The sequence below is a fragment of the Rhea americana genome, unplaced genomic scaffold (genome assembly GCF_003343005.1).
Source record: "Rhea americana isolate MKP2758 unplaced genomic scaffold, rheAme1 scaffold_106, whole genome shotgun sequence".
In the NCBI taxonomy this organism is placed as follows: Eukaryota; Metazoa; Chordata; class Aves; order Rheiformes; family Rheidae; genus Rhea; species Rhea americana.
Window position 1 is genome coordinate 2,201,761 of NW_028185106.1, and position 16,195 is coordinate 2,217,955.

Genomic DNA, 16,195 nt, shown 5'->3' on the forward strand with positions numbered 1-16,195 from the left:
CTGAGTTAGTTCTTATACTTTCTAACCCATAGAAGTTGAGATACAGAAAATACTCAGTTTAAGCCAATCTTTTCTGCCTGTTGCACTGCACTATATTAGTTTTCTATAAATATACTTTAAGTCTTCATTTTCCTTGCCTAATTTTTCCTCCCTTCTAAAACACTCACCCTCCTTCTGCCAAAGCCTGCACAAAACAGAAATAATTACCATTTGCCAATCTGGTTCTGCAACATTTACTCCTAGGAACTCAAAGTAACTGGCAAATCCTTCATTTAACCACAAGTCATCCCACCAGTCCATGGTCACAATATTTCCAAACCACTGTAATTATAAACAATGAAAGATAAAGTGTTAGCTAAATAGTAAATGTACATTTCAGGATCTCACATATCTGCATCGTACAGCATTTGTTTACATTTCTTTCTGTTGCCAGATGAAAATTATCATAATTCTGGGGTTTTAACAGGAATTCAGGCCTTGCCTTGAATTAGAACATCACTTATTTTAAAATTACATATTACTGGGTGATTGCTAATGATTCATGTGCCACTGAAAATATTTTTAGTTTCTTCTTCTTGATTTGTTGATTCGCGTTCGTAAGGACATGTTTTCAGACAGCCTCCACAGTTTATACTCGTCCCTATTTGCTTGCCCAAAAGAGACATCTGCACATGCAAATTAGTTCCTTTAAGACATTTCAGACAGATTTTCATAGGTTGGCTCACAGTMTGGACCCAAGCAGCTGATTTCCTAAAGAAAATTCAAAGGCAGTACTGGTACTTTAAAGCTCTAAGGGGAACCGTCTTAGTGTGATATTTTGCGATCAAATTGTGAGGATACATAGATGATCTGGAGACACGGTGCATGACACGGTRTTTTCACAATAAAGCATTGCTACTATGCGCGTGAAGCACTTTAAAAAAGAATCATGTCCTAAAATGTACCTGATGAACGAGCTCATGGGCTATCACAGCTGCTACTCTCTGTTTGTTGGAAGAGGCAGACTCATTGGGATCATAGAGCAGGTTTGTTTCTCTGTATGTGATCAGCCCCCAGTTCTCCATGGCGCCTGTCCCAAAATCTGGAATAGCTATTTTATCTACAGTGAAAGACAGAAAACATGATTATCATCGTATCCTTTAAGCCACTTAACTCATACTCTTTCTGCTTATTAACAGCCTATTTCCTTGCTTACTGTTTTTAGTTTGAATTTACTGCTGTGGACTGCAGTCTAAAACCTGTGTTTAAGAAGCGAGGGACTGGTCTGCAGCAGCTGATAGCAACCATCCTGGCTCTGCTGACATTAATAGAAATACAATCAGTTGCACTAGCTGAGGATATGTCCTGAGACATGATGCTATGCCACCTCCTGGGAGCATGCATACCATACATTACTTAATTTTGGCTCCAGAAATTAATCGTATTGTCTGGGGATGTGCTGTAGGCAATAAACCATCTGAAACTATCTGTAGCATAATGAGGCATGTCATTGTTCGTCACACTGTTGTAGTAAAAATATTTATTGACATGTTAACTGAAGTAAATCCCCCATGTAGTGAGCAGGATCTGCTTCTACTCATGGCAATCTGTGAGGGTCACTCCTTCATGGTCAGTAATCAATATAGATTTAACTGAGAATTATGGACTCAATTGGACTGCTATTTTCTTCTTCAAAGAATGACCACAGCCTTCCTATGTGGATTGGTGAAAAATTACAGATGGATTTAAAACTAAATAACAACCCTCACATATACCTCTAATAGAAGGAAGGAATTATTTTATTTTAAACAAATTGATTATAGAATCAAAGCTAATAGTGTGGCAAGGGATCCAATGAGAGTCTAAACGAGGAGCACAGAGAATGGCAGTGCCAGAAGCCATAAGTCARTGTGAAATATTTTTAAATAAATCTTTATGTAGAAATATATTTAGTTCWTCAGGTTTGATCTAGCTGACTCCTAACACTGAGGGGACAAAATAGTAGTCAAGATTTGTTATCCAAAAAATAGACATTCTGAAAAAACAATGTAAAGTCTACAGAGCATCTACGCTCTGATACCATTGACCCAGAGGTTACAGGTCCACCTTATAGTGTAGACAGGCCCCTATTCATGTGCTATGACATGGCAAAATCATCAGGTATTTTTGAAATGAAAGTATGGATATGAAACATGGGTGAGGTATAGTCTCAAAAGTGAATTGGAAMCAGTGGGCAAAAAGACAACATACTGCATTGTCTCCCTAGTTTAGCTGTTGTTGAGATGTAGATAGAAATTTAAAGTAAACTCAGCTCATGTTTTGAAGGAAGGAGGTAAAAACCTGTTGTTAAAGTAATACAGGTTAGTGTATTAGTTACATTTATGAAAGTCCAATAAAGGATTTGAATAGCATTATTAAATAGTCTTCAAAGTTTTGGGTTTTTCTCCATTACATTGTTTTAACTTGTTTGTAGTTAATATTTTTTCCATTCTTTTAAGTTTATGAACCTAACTAAATTACGTCTTTGGAAGTTTTAGGAGGGGGGCGTTTCCAACGCATTTTTACAACACTGATTATATTCCCAACTTTATTAGTTCAAACTGTACAAATCAGATCCAGATTCCAGATAGCCCAAGCTAAAGGATGCACAAATGCTTTTTTTTTTTTTTTTTTTTTTTTTTTTTTTTTTAACTTACTTTGTAACCACAGGCAAAATTTGATACTGTACCCAGTCTTGTTTAGCTTTGGATCTTCATATTCAGCCCAGCAGTAGAAACTACAGATTATACACTTGACCACATTCATCTTTCAAAGAAGTGGATACACACGCACTTTGCACTAAGGTTAGTAAATAGTATGACATACTTTCTGGCAGTTTACATCTTCACTTATCTCACTGCTGACTTTTGTCCAGAAGTTTCCATGAAAGTGGTACATTTTTCTCTAACTGCATCTGGCTCTATTTTAGCTCATAATRTTCCTTTGCTCATGTCACCAATGCTTCCTCTTATTTTTCACAAGACACTTGAAAATAACCATGCCAGCTGTGAGAATTGAAGGAGCAGAGCATCACTATGGAGCCTAGCCCTCCCATCATGACATTTAAGAACATCTTGAACTACGGGGATACAATTTTAAAACATCCTGACATAATGCCAGGAGTTAGCAACCATTTTCATCCTTTTTTTTTCCACCAAAGCATGGGGACTTGCAGAAGAATCATAACTGTGAGAGTGAATTAASAAAATGAGAAATATAAATATTAACAATCACCTAGTTTTGGAAGAGAATAGCTCAAATTAAAGTAATTTTCAAAGAAGTCAAACACAATTTTTGTTACGTTTGCTGCATATTCTGCTGTGTGTATTTGTAGTGGCTGTGCATACACTCTCAGCTGTAAAATAAAGTAGAGAGACAATTAGAGCAGTTCTTGGTTAGCAGGAGAAATCAGAAAGTGTCAAGCATTGAAAAGTCATTTAGCATGCAAACACAAAACACTGCAGATAGTCTCCTCTAAGARACTAGCCTGAATGCTAAATACTGTTTCATAACTCATTTATTCAACAGAATTTTTCAGAAGAGAGATCAAGTCAATATGCAATCTGTGGATGCTTCCCACAGTATGCCTAAATGGCAAAACTGGCAAGATCCATGTCCGAAAGTTCATGCTGGCCATCTCCTAGTGCCAAAGCTTKGAGCAGAGCCTGACTGCATACCAGCCATTCCTTTCCCATGGCCTGTTTTTGTCAAGAAGGAAACGTAGGCAARTATAACTGAAGGGAATCCACTTGGTCTGGGCAGTTTATTGAGTGGGACTGATCACATCAGAACAATCTTCAGGAGCACATCTGTCCTGAAATCTGCCTGTAGCCCATATCATCTTATTTTCTTCAATTTCTTCCTACCTTTTCTGTCTACTATCACTATAATTTCTTCTTATCCTTGTGTATTTGAAGATCTCAGGCCTTTTGACTGAGAATCTTGCCTACTGGATCTCTAACTCAGCACATAATGGCCAGTGCAGGTGGAGTGGCAGTTTGCCCAGGACTTCAGACCATACATCTGCTCAATCACAGCTACTGGGCCTGCTAGGCTTGTGCATCTCTGAAATATCGGACAAAAACCAACTTCCTCTTTTTCCACCAGACATGTYCAAGAAAGCTGGAACATTTGGCAGCCCTGTATGCAGCCCTGTACCTGGGTGACCATATCTGTGCTGCTCTTGTATATCTGAGCACGCATTTTCTGATGAAGGCAAAAGATGGTGTGCTGAGTCCTGACYTTTACAGCTTGCAGGCTTGGAATGTTTCTGGGAATGGCTGCTAACATACAGGTCTCTCTGGTTCTTAGTGTCGAGTGATAGTAAAGCTCAAGGCCTAGAGGGCTAAGAGACCTTATGGCACTCACAACCATGGTGGTGAGGCACAGAGCTTCAGAATGTCCTTTGGGCTGTTATCGCTGCATTGGGAAGACAGTTTGTCTTCCGAGTGCATGGAATCTTTAAGGGGTCTTTTCCTCAATCTGTTTGCCAGGTCTACGCCCCGTAGCTGAACTGTATTGCAATAAAGTCCACTGGCAGGAATTAAGTGTCCGCTGTACTGTCCCCCAAAATATCCAGTGCAGAGGGTAAGAGATCTTCATACAGAGTGAGGTTTCTGGCTTTGGGAAAATCAATCCATTTTATTTTGCAGTCTTTATATCTCTTATGAATGAACAGCTTTCTTCTGGCTGCTTTGGTGCGGCTTGTTTACTTCTCATTGCTGTCTTACAGCCAGGAATTTAGGGTCTAAACTGAGCAAAGGAGTTGGCCTACTCTGGGAGCCCAACAATACATTGGTTTCAATACCATAAAATTATACTTCCTCCAGCAAGGGAGGGAGACAGGAAAGTGGTCAGAAATAAAGCTGAAATGAAAAAACAAAACCAAAAAAGCTTATGAAATTCAATCGGGAATCATTTCAGGCAGGGGATTTCCCTCAGGGTCAGTTTGCAATTATGGGCTGTAATTTCCACTTCAGTAATCTCTTTACCCAATTTAGCATTCTTCCATTCCCTAGCTGATCCATATTAATGGGCTCCAAAACCTTCAGCTTGCAMTAGAACTGACTTTGGGTTTCATTTGTATAATCTCCTTTGCGATTCTCCAAACCATGCATTCAGTACCTGACAGGTAATCAGCTCAGCTACATTGTTTACAACTATAGGTACATTGTCTACCATTGATTCTATTAACGTCTTTGTTAAAGACAGTAGTTTTCAGAGCTGATGGCAGAGCTTTTAAATAATCTATTATATCATGTGAGCTGTATGCTGTTGCTTATGAAAACAATACATAGATTACAGGGCTTTCTGCTGGATGAAAGATTTATTGCTAATAATTTTTATAGCAAACTATGCAATGTTCTTTTCAATAATTACTGAATCTAAATATCCTACAGCTTGGCGAGACTTGAAAGTTTTCTGAATAGAATTATTGGTTATGAGAAGGACTTTCTTAATATCTGATTAAAAATTCTAGTGGTACCGTCATTTTACTGATGTAAATGTAACTAAAAACAATCCTCTACCTATACTTCATGTTGGTATAATTGTGTCCTTACTAAGGCAAAAGGAGAGGTCTTGATTTTAACCACGCCTCACTCACCAAGTTTTCTAGTGAAGGCAAGTCCTCAGAAATTTTTAGTGAACAGTGTCACTAAAATATGTAATAACCAAAGCCTGAATTAGAAGTTTCTTCAGACAAACGCTGTACTAACATGAATACCCCTGGTTCTGCACACACATACTTTAATTACTATGTTTCAGCAAACACTCCCTTCTATTTAGAAAAGCTACAACCATTCAAGAACATTGTGGGCATTTCTGTTTTACTTGGAAAAGAACAAATACTGGCCTCAGAGCCGTATTCTGCAGGGTGACATAGATGAGCAGAGAATCTCAATGAAGGAGAATTTTGCATCTATAAASTGAAGTGTTTTGTGTATGCTATCTACATTTCATTGTTTTCTGCTGGACTGTGTTCTACAAAGAGCTGAACAAATTCTGATTCTTGAAATAACTGAATTCTAGAGAATATGTATCAAGGCCAAATGACTGAAGTCATTTCTCTGATAATGAATGGAGTAGTCCAGATGAGGAACATCTCGCTAACAAAGTCCTGTGACTAAGTGGCCTAAAGATTTCTCCTATAAAAAATAAAATAATAATAATAAAAAAAATAGATGCTCAACCCAACAGCAGGAATCTAAGAATATTGCATCACTATCTCAAAATGGGCTCCAGTTCCTTGGCTAAGTGTAGCTTAGCCTTAGTCCTTTGTCAAGAAATAATATAACTGTACAGCAAGGTACTAGCAAAGGCATAGAGGACGGAGGCCTCTTCACAGCACTGTACTGTGAACTCTTTGCWAAGCAATTGGGTAAGAGCCTTGGAGCTTTATGTGAGTCTGGCTTTCATATTGGTGGATAGCCTAAAGCAGGAAGGGATTTCCCATGTTTTCTCAAGTGGGGAAACTGAGGAAGAGTTTACTTACTAAAGAAACAGTGACCCAGCTGAGAATACACTCTAGATTCCCAAGCCATCGCTCATTTCCTCCGAAAGAGGAATACCTTCTTTTGCGCAAATGCTGCTGACTGAGCTGAGCCACAACTACGTATGAGAAAGGAAAGGGAAGTAGCAGGAGCATGGCTTTGAGATTATTCTCTGTCTCAGATGAAAAAAAGACCGAAACCAATAAATAATTAATAGTGGGCTGAGTATTCCAGGCAAGGTTTATGCTAAATGAGGAGTTCAGGTTGCAGGGCAAATTRTAGCTTGAGTTTATGGTTCATATGCAATGTAATAGCTTGTTATCTGCTTACACAAATTCATGATCAGCTGCACCTTCAGAAGATTTTTGTTGAATCCAAGCCAGAATTTGACTGGATTGAAATGCCTGTATCTAATGCGTCAAAATCAGGGAGTTTCTTTGATTTTGTGGATTCAGATTCAAGTATACTCACTTCATTAAGGCATCTGCAAAGTATCCAGCTGTTTAAGTGGAGACTATCATTTTTGTACATATTTATAMGGTAGCTACTGTGGCAGTTGCCTTTAGCCACTATTGTAATACAAAGAATATTGTAGACAATAGGCAACTGTCACAGCATTGTAGTCCTATGTCTCCATTACTGTAAGCAGAAAAGACTTCAAGTGCAGTATAGATTTGCATCTTTTAAGCCTRCAGAAAACTGTAAAATATATGTATTTGTGGCCTGCAGATTTCTGGTATCCCTGGATTCGTACATCCCCTCTGGATGTGGATGGAAATCAAGGACCAGATTGGAGAAATGATGCTCCTTTCTAACCCATGTACCTATATGGGAGGTACAGGCTGGGATCTCACCAAGGCAGATTCACTTATATTAAGGAGACGGGAAAGGGCTGTGAAATAGTGTTTAGACACAGTCAGAGAGACCACTGTGAATACCTGCTCCGATCTTCTGCATAAAATGGCTTGTAGGAAAGGAGGGGGAAATGATAGGTTCCTCTATTTTTTTTAATGCAAATCACAATAAATCTGTCATCTGAACTGTGTTCAGGTCACAGTAAGACTTACAGGTTTTCCACTAGCGGATATTTTCTCTATCCACTCAAACTGATGCACCGCAAAGCATACCAAGTACGTGCTCATGGGAACTGACTGCTCAAAAGTTGTCCGAATCCAGCCATTGTCCAGAGGTACAGTTTGCTACAGAAATGGAGAAATAATTAATTTGACTTTTGGAATTGCAAATATGTGCAAAAGAGGGTACAAATTCTTATGAAGATTACAACTGTATAGGAATGATAAAACATCTCTCCAAGTTCACCTCTTCTGGCTTGCGCTGCTGATGGCGTGAGAACAGACAAAATGTTCTTTCTTAAAGCTGCAAAAGATGGAACGGGACTTTGGTTTTGTGCGCTAAATACGTTTTCCTGGTTCTAACTTTGCATCAAAGATTTGAAACCATTCACATGCGTATCTTACCAACAGTAGTGTTCCAGCATATTTTAGTGTGTTTTGTTCTTGAAAAAGTTGCGTAAAATGACATCACTTTGGACAGATCAAAGAAGAGATTGGATTCTGTCCTCTTTTAAATACATGCATCATTTAGGAGCTAGGGAAGGCAGAGGTATAATTTAGAGTAAAAAAAGGACCAAAGAATCTATTTCAATCTCTTTCAGATAGAAACTAGCACTACTACATGGTGAGCTGTTTAGATGTCCATAAGGTTTAGTGATGATCATAGTTTTTCTTTTGTAAATCAATTACAAGTCATTCCTGATTTTCCTAAATGTATTTCTCAAATTTCCTTAACTCTCAACTGAACTGTCTGATGATGCCTGTAATCTACTATATACAAATCATACTCTAAGTGTTTATTTCTACTATTCATTTTTTGCTATTGCCCATYTAGTAATTTTTTATGCTTCTGATTGGATGACTAATTTAAATAGGAGAAAAGTAAAGTGCATGTAAGAAATGTTAGCCTTCCACTAGAGGTAGAATACTTCCACAAAACTTCAGTGAAAATGTAAAAAAATTTCTTTCCAGTGAAAATTGCAAATGAAATGGACAAGTTTCTGGTTTTGCCAGCCTGATTTTGGCATATTGATTATAAACCCCCATGCACCTAAACTGCYACAGAATACATAATACACAATGTACCTTTACAAACTCTATCTTACAAGCTCCGTTTCCATCCATTGAAATGATTCTCCAAAGAYGTTTGACTACTAAGAACAAAGCAACCAACCTTGTGAGTGTACCACGTGAAAAAGGGTTGTGGTATCACCTGTTAATGTATATGTCAGATCCTAGTATGAACCCTGTGTAATCTACATTTGCCTTGCCTTACCTTGCCTGTGCTTAGATTTTAACAAATTATTTAACAAGTGGTAACTAGCCCTTTAAAAGCTCATTATTGTGTGTTCATACTGTAGGCAAGGTCCACGTGTAAAGATACAAAGATATAATGCAAATTGCAAAACTCACTAAATCTCAGGAACATCTAGCCTCACCTCTTCCTTGCTGGTTGTGAGAAGAAGTAGGCAAATATTCCTCTTTCATCGGAGGCTAGTTGTTCATCAAAGTGCATGGTGCTCTCTTGGGTATCAAATATWTTTAGTAACAATAGGTCAAAACTTTAAACTCGCAGAGGGTCTGGGAGGCAACTGTATCAGATCGGTAACAGTTCTCTCAGCTGCATCACTAATGGATAGTTAAGGTTTGGAGGCTCTTTCAGTAAAACAATGCATTGGTAAAACAGACTTTTTTTTCTTGGTAGGGGTGTTTTGGGGAAGATGTGAATGTCAATAGCTTGGAGGCTGGAAATTTTTTTCTTTTAACTGGGCCCATCTTTTCCCACTTCAGGACACATTCATTAGAAATTATACTCTGGAGTACACATTCAGTTAAACTATTCATTAGAAACTCCTTGGCTGAGAGCTGTTCAGTCATCTTGCAGAGTGCCTAGAGGTAGATAATTGATGCCCCTGAATTTCATACAGAACTTGGACTTTGACCCATCAGGTCCAAAAATAGATTGTTTAGAAAATGTGGACTGACAAGTGTCCACACTCATGAGCTGACAAATAGGATTTCAGACTCTGTATTATTATTAAAAATAATAATTCTAAGCCTTTTTGCAAGCAGGATCTGTTGCCTTTAGATTGTGATCACTAGGCCCTTGCTTYGGAACATTATGTATTTTTAGTGGTTTTTACTGGACTCCCCATCTGGGAAACAGTTGTCTTCCAGTGCTGCTTCTGAGAGTCCACCTGCTATGACWGAAGAACCTGCCATTACCTATTTATGGTCAGTAGGGATGCCCGCCTAGARTAAGTGAATTCAGGGACAGCTAGCTGAAGACAAGAGAGGTTGTTAATGCCCCTTTGGATTTGGCTCTGTAATGCTATACTGTGTACTCGCCAACCAGTGGGAATCTCAATCAAATGACTAGTCCTATTTTATGGAATATTTATTAACTTTCCGTTTTACAGTGTCTGGGTGGCAGACAGCCTATGAAYACACATTGTTACCTTTCCAGTTGCTTTACAGAATTGTTCTATTTAGGCAGTACAGTTGGGATATACATACCTGTACTGGCATGTTTGAAAGGGCTTGGTACTCTTGTTGATGAATGATAGATATAGTRTAAGTTGCCTTTTTGTTGGGCTCATCAAAGCAAGGAAATGATTTCCGTGCATCTGTTGGYTCATGATCGGTAGCTGCAATGCTCCTTAAAAAAACAACACATTGGCARATTATTCTACGCCTTCATTATATACCTTTTTTACCTTATCTGAAATTTCTAGACGTAATTATTTAGTATTTTTACAAACTGTATTCAACTAACAAAACATTTTTCTCTGTACTTGCGCATTCATAACAGTAGATGAGATTGGAATTATGGAAGTTGACATTGTATAGGCATGTGGAACACTTCATCAACAACACCTAGGGTGTAGAACAAAAACTAGACAGTTACTCATAATGAGATGTTTTTAGGAGCCAGGCAATAAAATACAAATGACCCTTCATGGGTGGTCGTCTTTCTGATGAGCATTCCCATTGATTTCTGTCCCCAAAATAAAGTACTGATGGTACCATCTGAAAGGAAATTAAAGTCCTGATCTAGTGATGGACTGTTGTTACGTGGGTAACTTCATGAGTTGTTTTCCCACTAGAGCTCATCTTGAAATTGGGGTCTTGAACATCTCCTGAGAAGACAAATTGTGTAATTGCCCCTAGATCTCAACTTCCCTATGTAGCATTCACATGACTGATACTTCTCTCTCTAYAGCTACCATGTACACCTTTCTGCTGGTGCTGCTGCACCCCACTGACTCCCGTAAGGAAACTGCGCTGTAGGAAAGCATGTGAAGTCCAGGTAAACATTCTAGCACAGAATTGATGCTACACTATGCTTGCCATGCTTGCATGTTTTGAAAGTCATCTCATGTACCGAAACAACTATGGGAGCTAGACAACAGGGATCATGAAAAAGAAATTAAGATGAAGGCTATGAAAGCTTGTATGATGTTTGTTTCTCACAGTGACATCRGGCTCCCCCATTAATGAACCATTAAGTGGCAGAGTGTATTCTGCAGTGATTGATGGCAAAAGGGATCACAGATGCTTCTTCAATTAATCTGGAATGTTGGGCATTTTCTGACAGCACTTCTACAGCTGCTCCAACTATATTAAAGTAGTTTTTCTTTCCAAAAAGTAATTAAAAGTGTACATCATAAATTACAGATCTGCAGCAATCCTACAAGCTCACTTGACAACTATTTTTCCAGTGTTTCTGTTGCCCTTGCCTTTCCCCTGTGATGGTTAAATACTAAATTGGTCATTAGGAACTTGTAGCAGCAAGGTTCGTCTGAAAGCCTGATGATCTGAAAGCCTGATGGAGGGTAATATGTCAGGGTTTTTACAATTCATGCTCATTTGTATAGTCACTCAAATGTTCATGGTGTCGAAGCAGAAAGCATATCGAACATTTGCTTTCAGGCTCAATGGAGTTTCTTTTCTTTGTAAATTTTTTGATGTCACTCTCTACTTTTTGTAGAATTTGAAAACTATTTCACAATTAACTCCAATTCCCCAGGGCAGTGCTTCACAGCTATTGCTTAAAAACTTGGCTATATATTTTGACACATTTATAATTTGCTCCTAAAGACTGATAACACTATGATATCTGTTGATTTATAAGGTGATAACCCATCTATCCTCATATACTTGTGGAGGCAGACAGACATCAGCAGTGCAAAACCTCATCACTACTATTCTTATGGGGTAGATTATGAAAACTTCGGGGATGGCATGCATAGAAGTAGCACTAGAAAAATAAGATATTGTAATTTACTTTCAAACTGTATAATGTCATTTTTCAATAAGATTGTTTGCTGCCTGATGGCTTCTGCCCTTCTAGTTGCTGTTGATATCCAGGCCCCTAAATGTGAACTAGAGGTGACAGTTGTAAATATCTTAGTAATAAGTGCAGATCTGTCCGAGACTGCATCCAGCTGTTGTTCCCAAAATAAAACAGTACTACATATAGGACTATGATTAATTTCCCTTTTTTTTTGCCAAAACCACAGGATTTTAGTGCAAAAAAGCTTCCCCTTAAGCTAAGAAAAGCATCTTTCTTTTCATCTTCCTTAAATTCAGATTAATTGCTTCTTCTGAGAAGGTTTGGATCCATGAGGAAGAAATTCAGGAGTGCTATTTTCTTACAATAAAAAAGATTTGCCTTTTTCTATCCTAAACACAAGTCTTGCCGTCCATTAGAGACATGCCCAACTGAGCRTTGTTTATATCCTTCCTGCTTTCCTCTCACAGAGAACAAAAACATTTCCTATAAAAGGGAACCATGTCTTGTCTAAAACATTGGTAATGCAAAATCAAAAAGTATATGCTTTGATGTGTTTGTGGTATTAGTCATATTAAAGGGAAAATAAAAGGAGGTTTTAGCACATTCCTTGACAGGAGTTGATGAGTTAAAAAAAAAATCATCACACTAGGAAAAGACCCTGACTGTGTTCCTTTCCCTAATACATAAAAATAGCACAGCTGTAATATATTTATGCTCACTGCATCTTCTAAAGTAGGGAAGGACTGTTATTGTCTTTTTGTCAATGGGAAAATGAAATGCATAGAAAGAGAAGTAGCTTTACCAAAGAACTTTAATGCTTACAGCTGGATTCAGGCACCTGCAGGAAGATCTGGGCGGGTCTAAGTCTGAAATCTACAGCCTCAAAGCTTCTGCTTGCCTGTTCCCTACCCACAAGCACATACATACCAATTTGAATAGTTGTGTTCCCAAGATATCTCAAGAGCCACATCTGGGTATGTCCAAAAGCACCTTCATCGTGATGAGGATTGTGCAATCTGTCTGAGCAGCATTCCCAAAGAAGGCATTTTTCTCCTCAAGCCTCCCAAGGATCCCCAGAATTGCAGGCGTGTTCGGCACAATTCTACCTGTTTTCCATAAATGTAGTGGGAGATCTGAATCTAAGCAACAACAAATCCTGGATTTCTGCCCACTTTGTAAAGGCCATTATAGCAATACTTTGACAAACCTTTGCCCTCGCAGATAGACAGCTGGGAATCAGCTTGATCCTGGGAGCTGACTTTCTAATACCATGAGTTGTTGCTGAAGGTCCCATTGCTTCTAGCACTGCCCCAAAGGGATGGGGCAGTAGATTAATTCTGAATTTGCTCTCATTTCCATCTCAGCTCCTCTTCTCCGTAACATCCCCTGTTAATAGACTTCCTTGACTTTTGCTATTTTGCTATTACAGGATTCAATTTTTATTTACTTGCTACATGATCAAAATTGAACTATTTGGGTGGAAATTTTCCAAGGCTAGTATTTGCCTCAGGCAAATGTAAAATAATAATCAAATTCCAGTCAGCACTGTTTTTGAGCAGAAAGCCAGAGGGAAATGCGTGTCTAATAAGTTACAAACCCTTCCTTACTCCTATCCTATCTCCTACCCTCATACTGCATAGCAGCAACTTGAAATTTGGCTAGCAGTTGCTTTCATTTCAGAGCTGTACTTACTGCTATCATGTACATTGCCTCTTCGGTCCCCACAAACAATCTGCCCAAATTAAACCAAATTAAAAGCATTTCAAAAAACACATCATTCACTCATTCTTTTTAGAGCCTTTCTCAAGCCTAACAAAGAAACACACATGTTGAAGTTCCTCTCTGCACAGAGCATTTTGAAACTGCTGGCTAGGATCATCCCAGCATTTGGAGCTCCAAGCATCCAAACTGAGAAGCAGGAACGCTCAAAGTGTTCTCATATTTTATTCTTTTTTTTTAGCTTGTGAAGCTCTTCACTTTTTCCTGTCCTCACGTGCTTGATTCTTGTCTTCCTACACTGTCTGGACCCGAGAGATGGACACTCACCTTTCCTGCTGTGCAGCTTAGGAGAGCTGTGCTCTGCTCATAGTGTTAACAAAGACTTGAGRCAATTAATCTAATGTCTAGATCTCCTTCTCCACCAATAAAACAGAAACAACACGACGTAGTTTGTAAGGATGCTAAAAGGGTACACTTTAAAACTATTATGGGGATATCAGATGCTCAAAGTATAAGAACCTAAGCATCTTCTGAGTCAGAGCAATGCTGAAGTGGCAGGCGGAGAAACAAGAGTGAAAGAGCTGGCTGGGGGCTGAGTTATTCTCTATGTGGCTTCTTCCCAGATCAGATAACTATGTTTATATATGAGAAATCAGTGCTTATTTTTTCCTCTGCCTCTTGCATTTGCTGCTGTTTATGCCTGTCATTGCTGCTACTCCCAGCTTTGCCTGTCAGTGGCTGAACAGAGCTGATGCAACTCACTCATGGCACTGCTGTCCCAAGAGGGCGAACTGGTGCCATGAAAACAGACCAGAGTGTTTGACTCTGTGTTCCTGCTACAGGACCCTGGAAGAGGCCATCCAAGTTTATCTTCTAGATGTAAAGACTGGAACAAATCTCTTCAGAGAATGCAAACGTCAAATAATGTATGAGCCCTTATCCTGTTCTATATGCTGAGAACTACCTCTGACTGCTGGGAAATTGCTTTTCCAAAATTCCTTCTTGAAGTAGTACAAATCTGGGAAATGAAAAGGGTTAGCTGAACCAGGAGGGGTTTTGTAATCTTTCAATAACGATTAATGCTTTAAAAAGGAAGAGCTGGAGCATAAATATTCCAAATCAAAGAGAGCCTTCTTATTTTAGACCTCCCTAGCCGTAATTTAAACCAGCTGCAGAAAGGACAGGGAAGTTCTGGCTTGGACATTCCTCAGACTTACAACATCAAGGAGGCATGATGTCAGGAAAGCTGTTATCAAAAGAGCATTTCACAGCAAAACTGTTACCTTAGGGAGTGACAAGAGAGAGTGGTGAGAGCTATATGCTATTTGTTCAACTACAGAGATAAAATACAGGCCTCAATCCCTACACCTGAGGGAGCCATTCACAAAGCTCAGGGGTAACCCAGGACCRATAGAGTTTGATTTTTTTTTCAGAACAGAAAAGAAAATCAACAGCCCTCTAGCTCACGTTATCTTGTCAGCAGCCAAAGAGTTTTGAATACAGCATCTTCCTTAGGGGAATGAGAAAATTAAAGAACAGCCCAGAAATGTCAGCAAGTGGTGAGAGGCAAGACTAAGAAGCTGAAAAAAAATAGAGCAGGTCTGCAAGTAGAAATAGAGAAGAAAGTTTAAATAAAGGAAAATCTGCTTTACTTGGTCTTTCCGTTCTCTGTGTAGGTGGTCCTGTAAAACCCAACCAGGGAACCGTTCAGCCAGCCTTGAAATTTCAGGGTAAGCACATAGGGCTCGTTTTCGCTAGCAGGAGAGAGCTCTGCTTCTGCCTTCATCACTATGTACTCTTGAAGTATGTATTCAAAACAGTCATTCAGTGCAATCTGCTGTCCTGAAAATTTCTTGAGTGTGGGCATTTCTGTAATCTTGGTCTCTCGCAGATGGAGCCACAGGTAACTGGTAGGTTTTTCCAAAGCAATAGAAATATTGACTGTCCCGGTGTAAGTATCCAACTCCATTTCAGGCTTCACTTCCAGGTCATAGTGGACAGGCTTGATATAAGTGGGTAGCCTGAAATGGCTCCACTCCCCAGTATCATCATTTTTAGGAGGACAAGGACCCAGATCCACTGGTGGAGGGACTGTTGGCTGCTCAATATCTTCTGGAGATGGCTGAGGTTTAGGTCTGCTCAGTCCCACGCCAAGCCCCACAGCTAGACCTACAACGACCACGGTGCCACAGATAATGGCCACATGCTTTGTCTTCATGCAGTACTTCTTGGACTTCTTATCCTCAAAATCCATGCCCTCCATCTCTGCTCCCAGGGCTGTTCTTGGAGAAAAACATTAACCATAAAAAGCTTCTAAGAAACTTCAGCACTTGCTTTTTTTCAGTAAACTCAGTTGACTTGGTTTGTATTTTAATTGTGTAGTTATAGCTGTTCTCTGCCTGTCTCCCCCACTTCACTTTCCACAAGGCACTCAATTAATTAAAAATAACATGCATTTGGAGGAAATGTGAATGATCAAAAGGAGTGCAGCTGGGCAGGGAGACGGAGGGAACTGACACAGAAGAACATTGTTCCTGTTCTGCTCCCCTTATAAGCAGCGCAACCCCACCCCCAGCCCCTCCTGCTCTGGCCTGAGT

The 16,195-nt window shown here is 39.2% G+C and overlaps 1 protein-coding gene across 1 annotated transcript in view; it reads right to left on the reverse strand.

The window, feature by feature from the left end:
• The window catches only part of ENPEP (glutamyl aminopeptidase), a 35,207-nt gene extending 19,294 nt beyond the window's left edge, over positions 1 to 15,913 (reverse strand). Inside the window, exons 1-6 of the mRNA XM_085309017.1 lie at positions 15,251 to 15,913; positions 10,100 to 10,241; positions 7,577 to 7,708; positions 3,253 to 3,373; positions 945 to 1,099; positions 208 to 321 (exon numbers count right to left, since the gene is read on the reverse strand). Of these exons, the coding sequence (XP_085165143.1) occupies positions 208 to 321; positions 945 to 1,099; positions 3,253 to 3,373; positions 7,577 to 7,708; positions 10,100 to 10,241; positions 15,251 to 15,861 (1,275 nt within the window). The 5' untranslated portion in view covers positions 15,862 to 15,913. The remainder of the gene's footprint in view (positions 1 to 207; positions 322 to 944; positions 1,100 to 3,252; positions 3,374 to 7,576; positions 7,709 to 10,099; positions 10,242 to 15,250) is intronic.
• Positions 15,914 to 16,195: the final 282 nt, after the last annotated feature.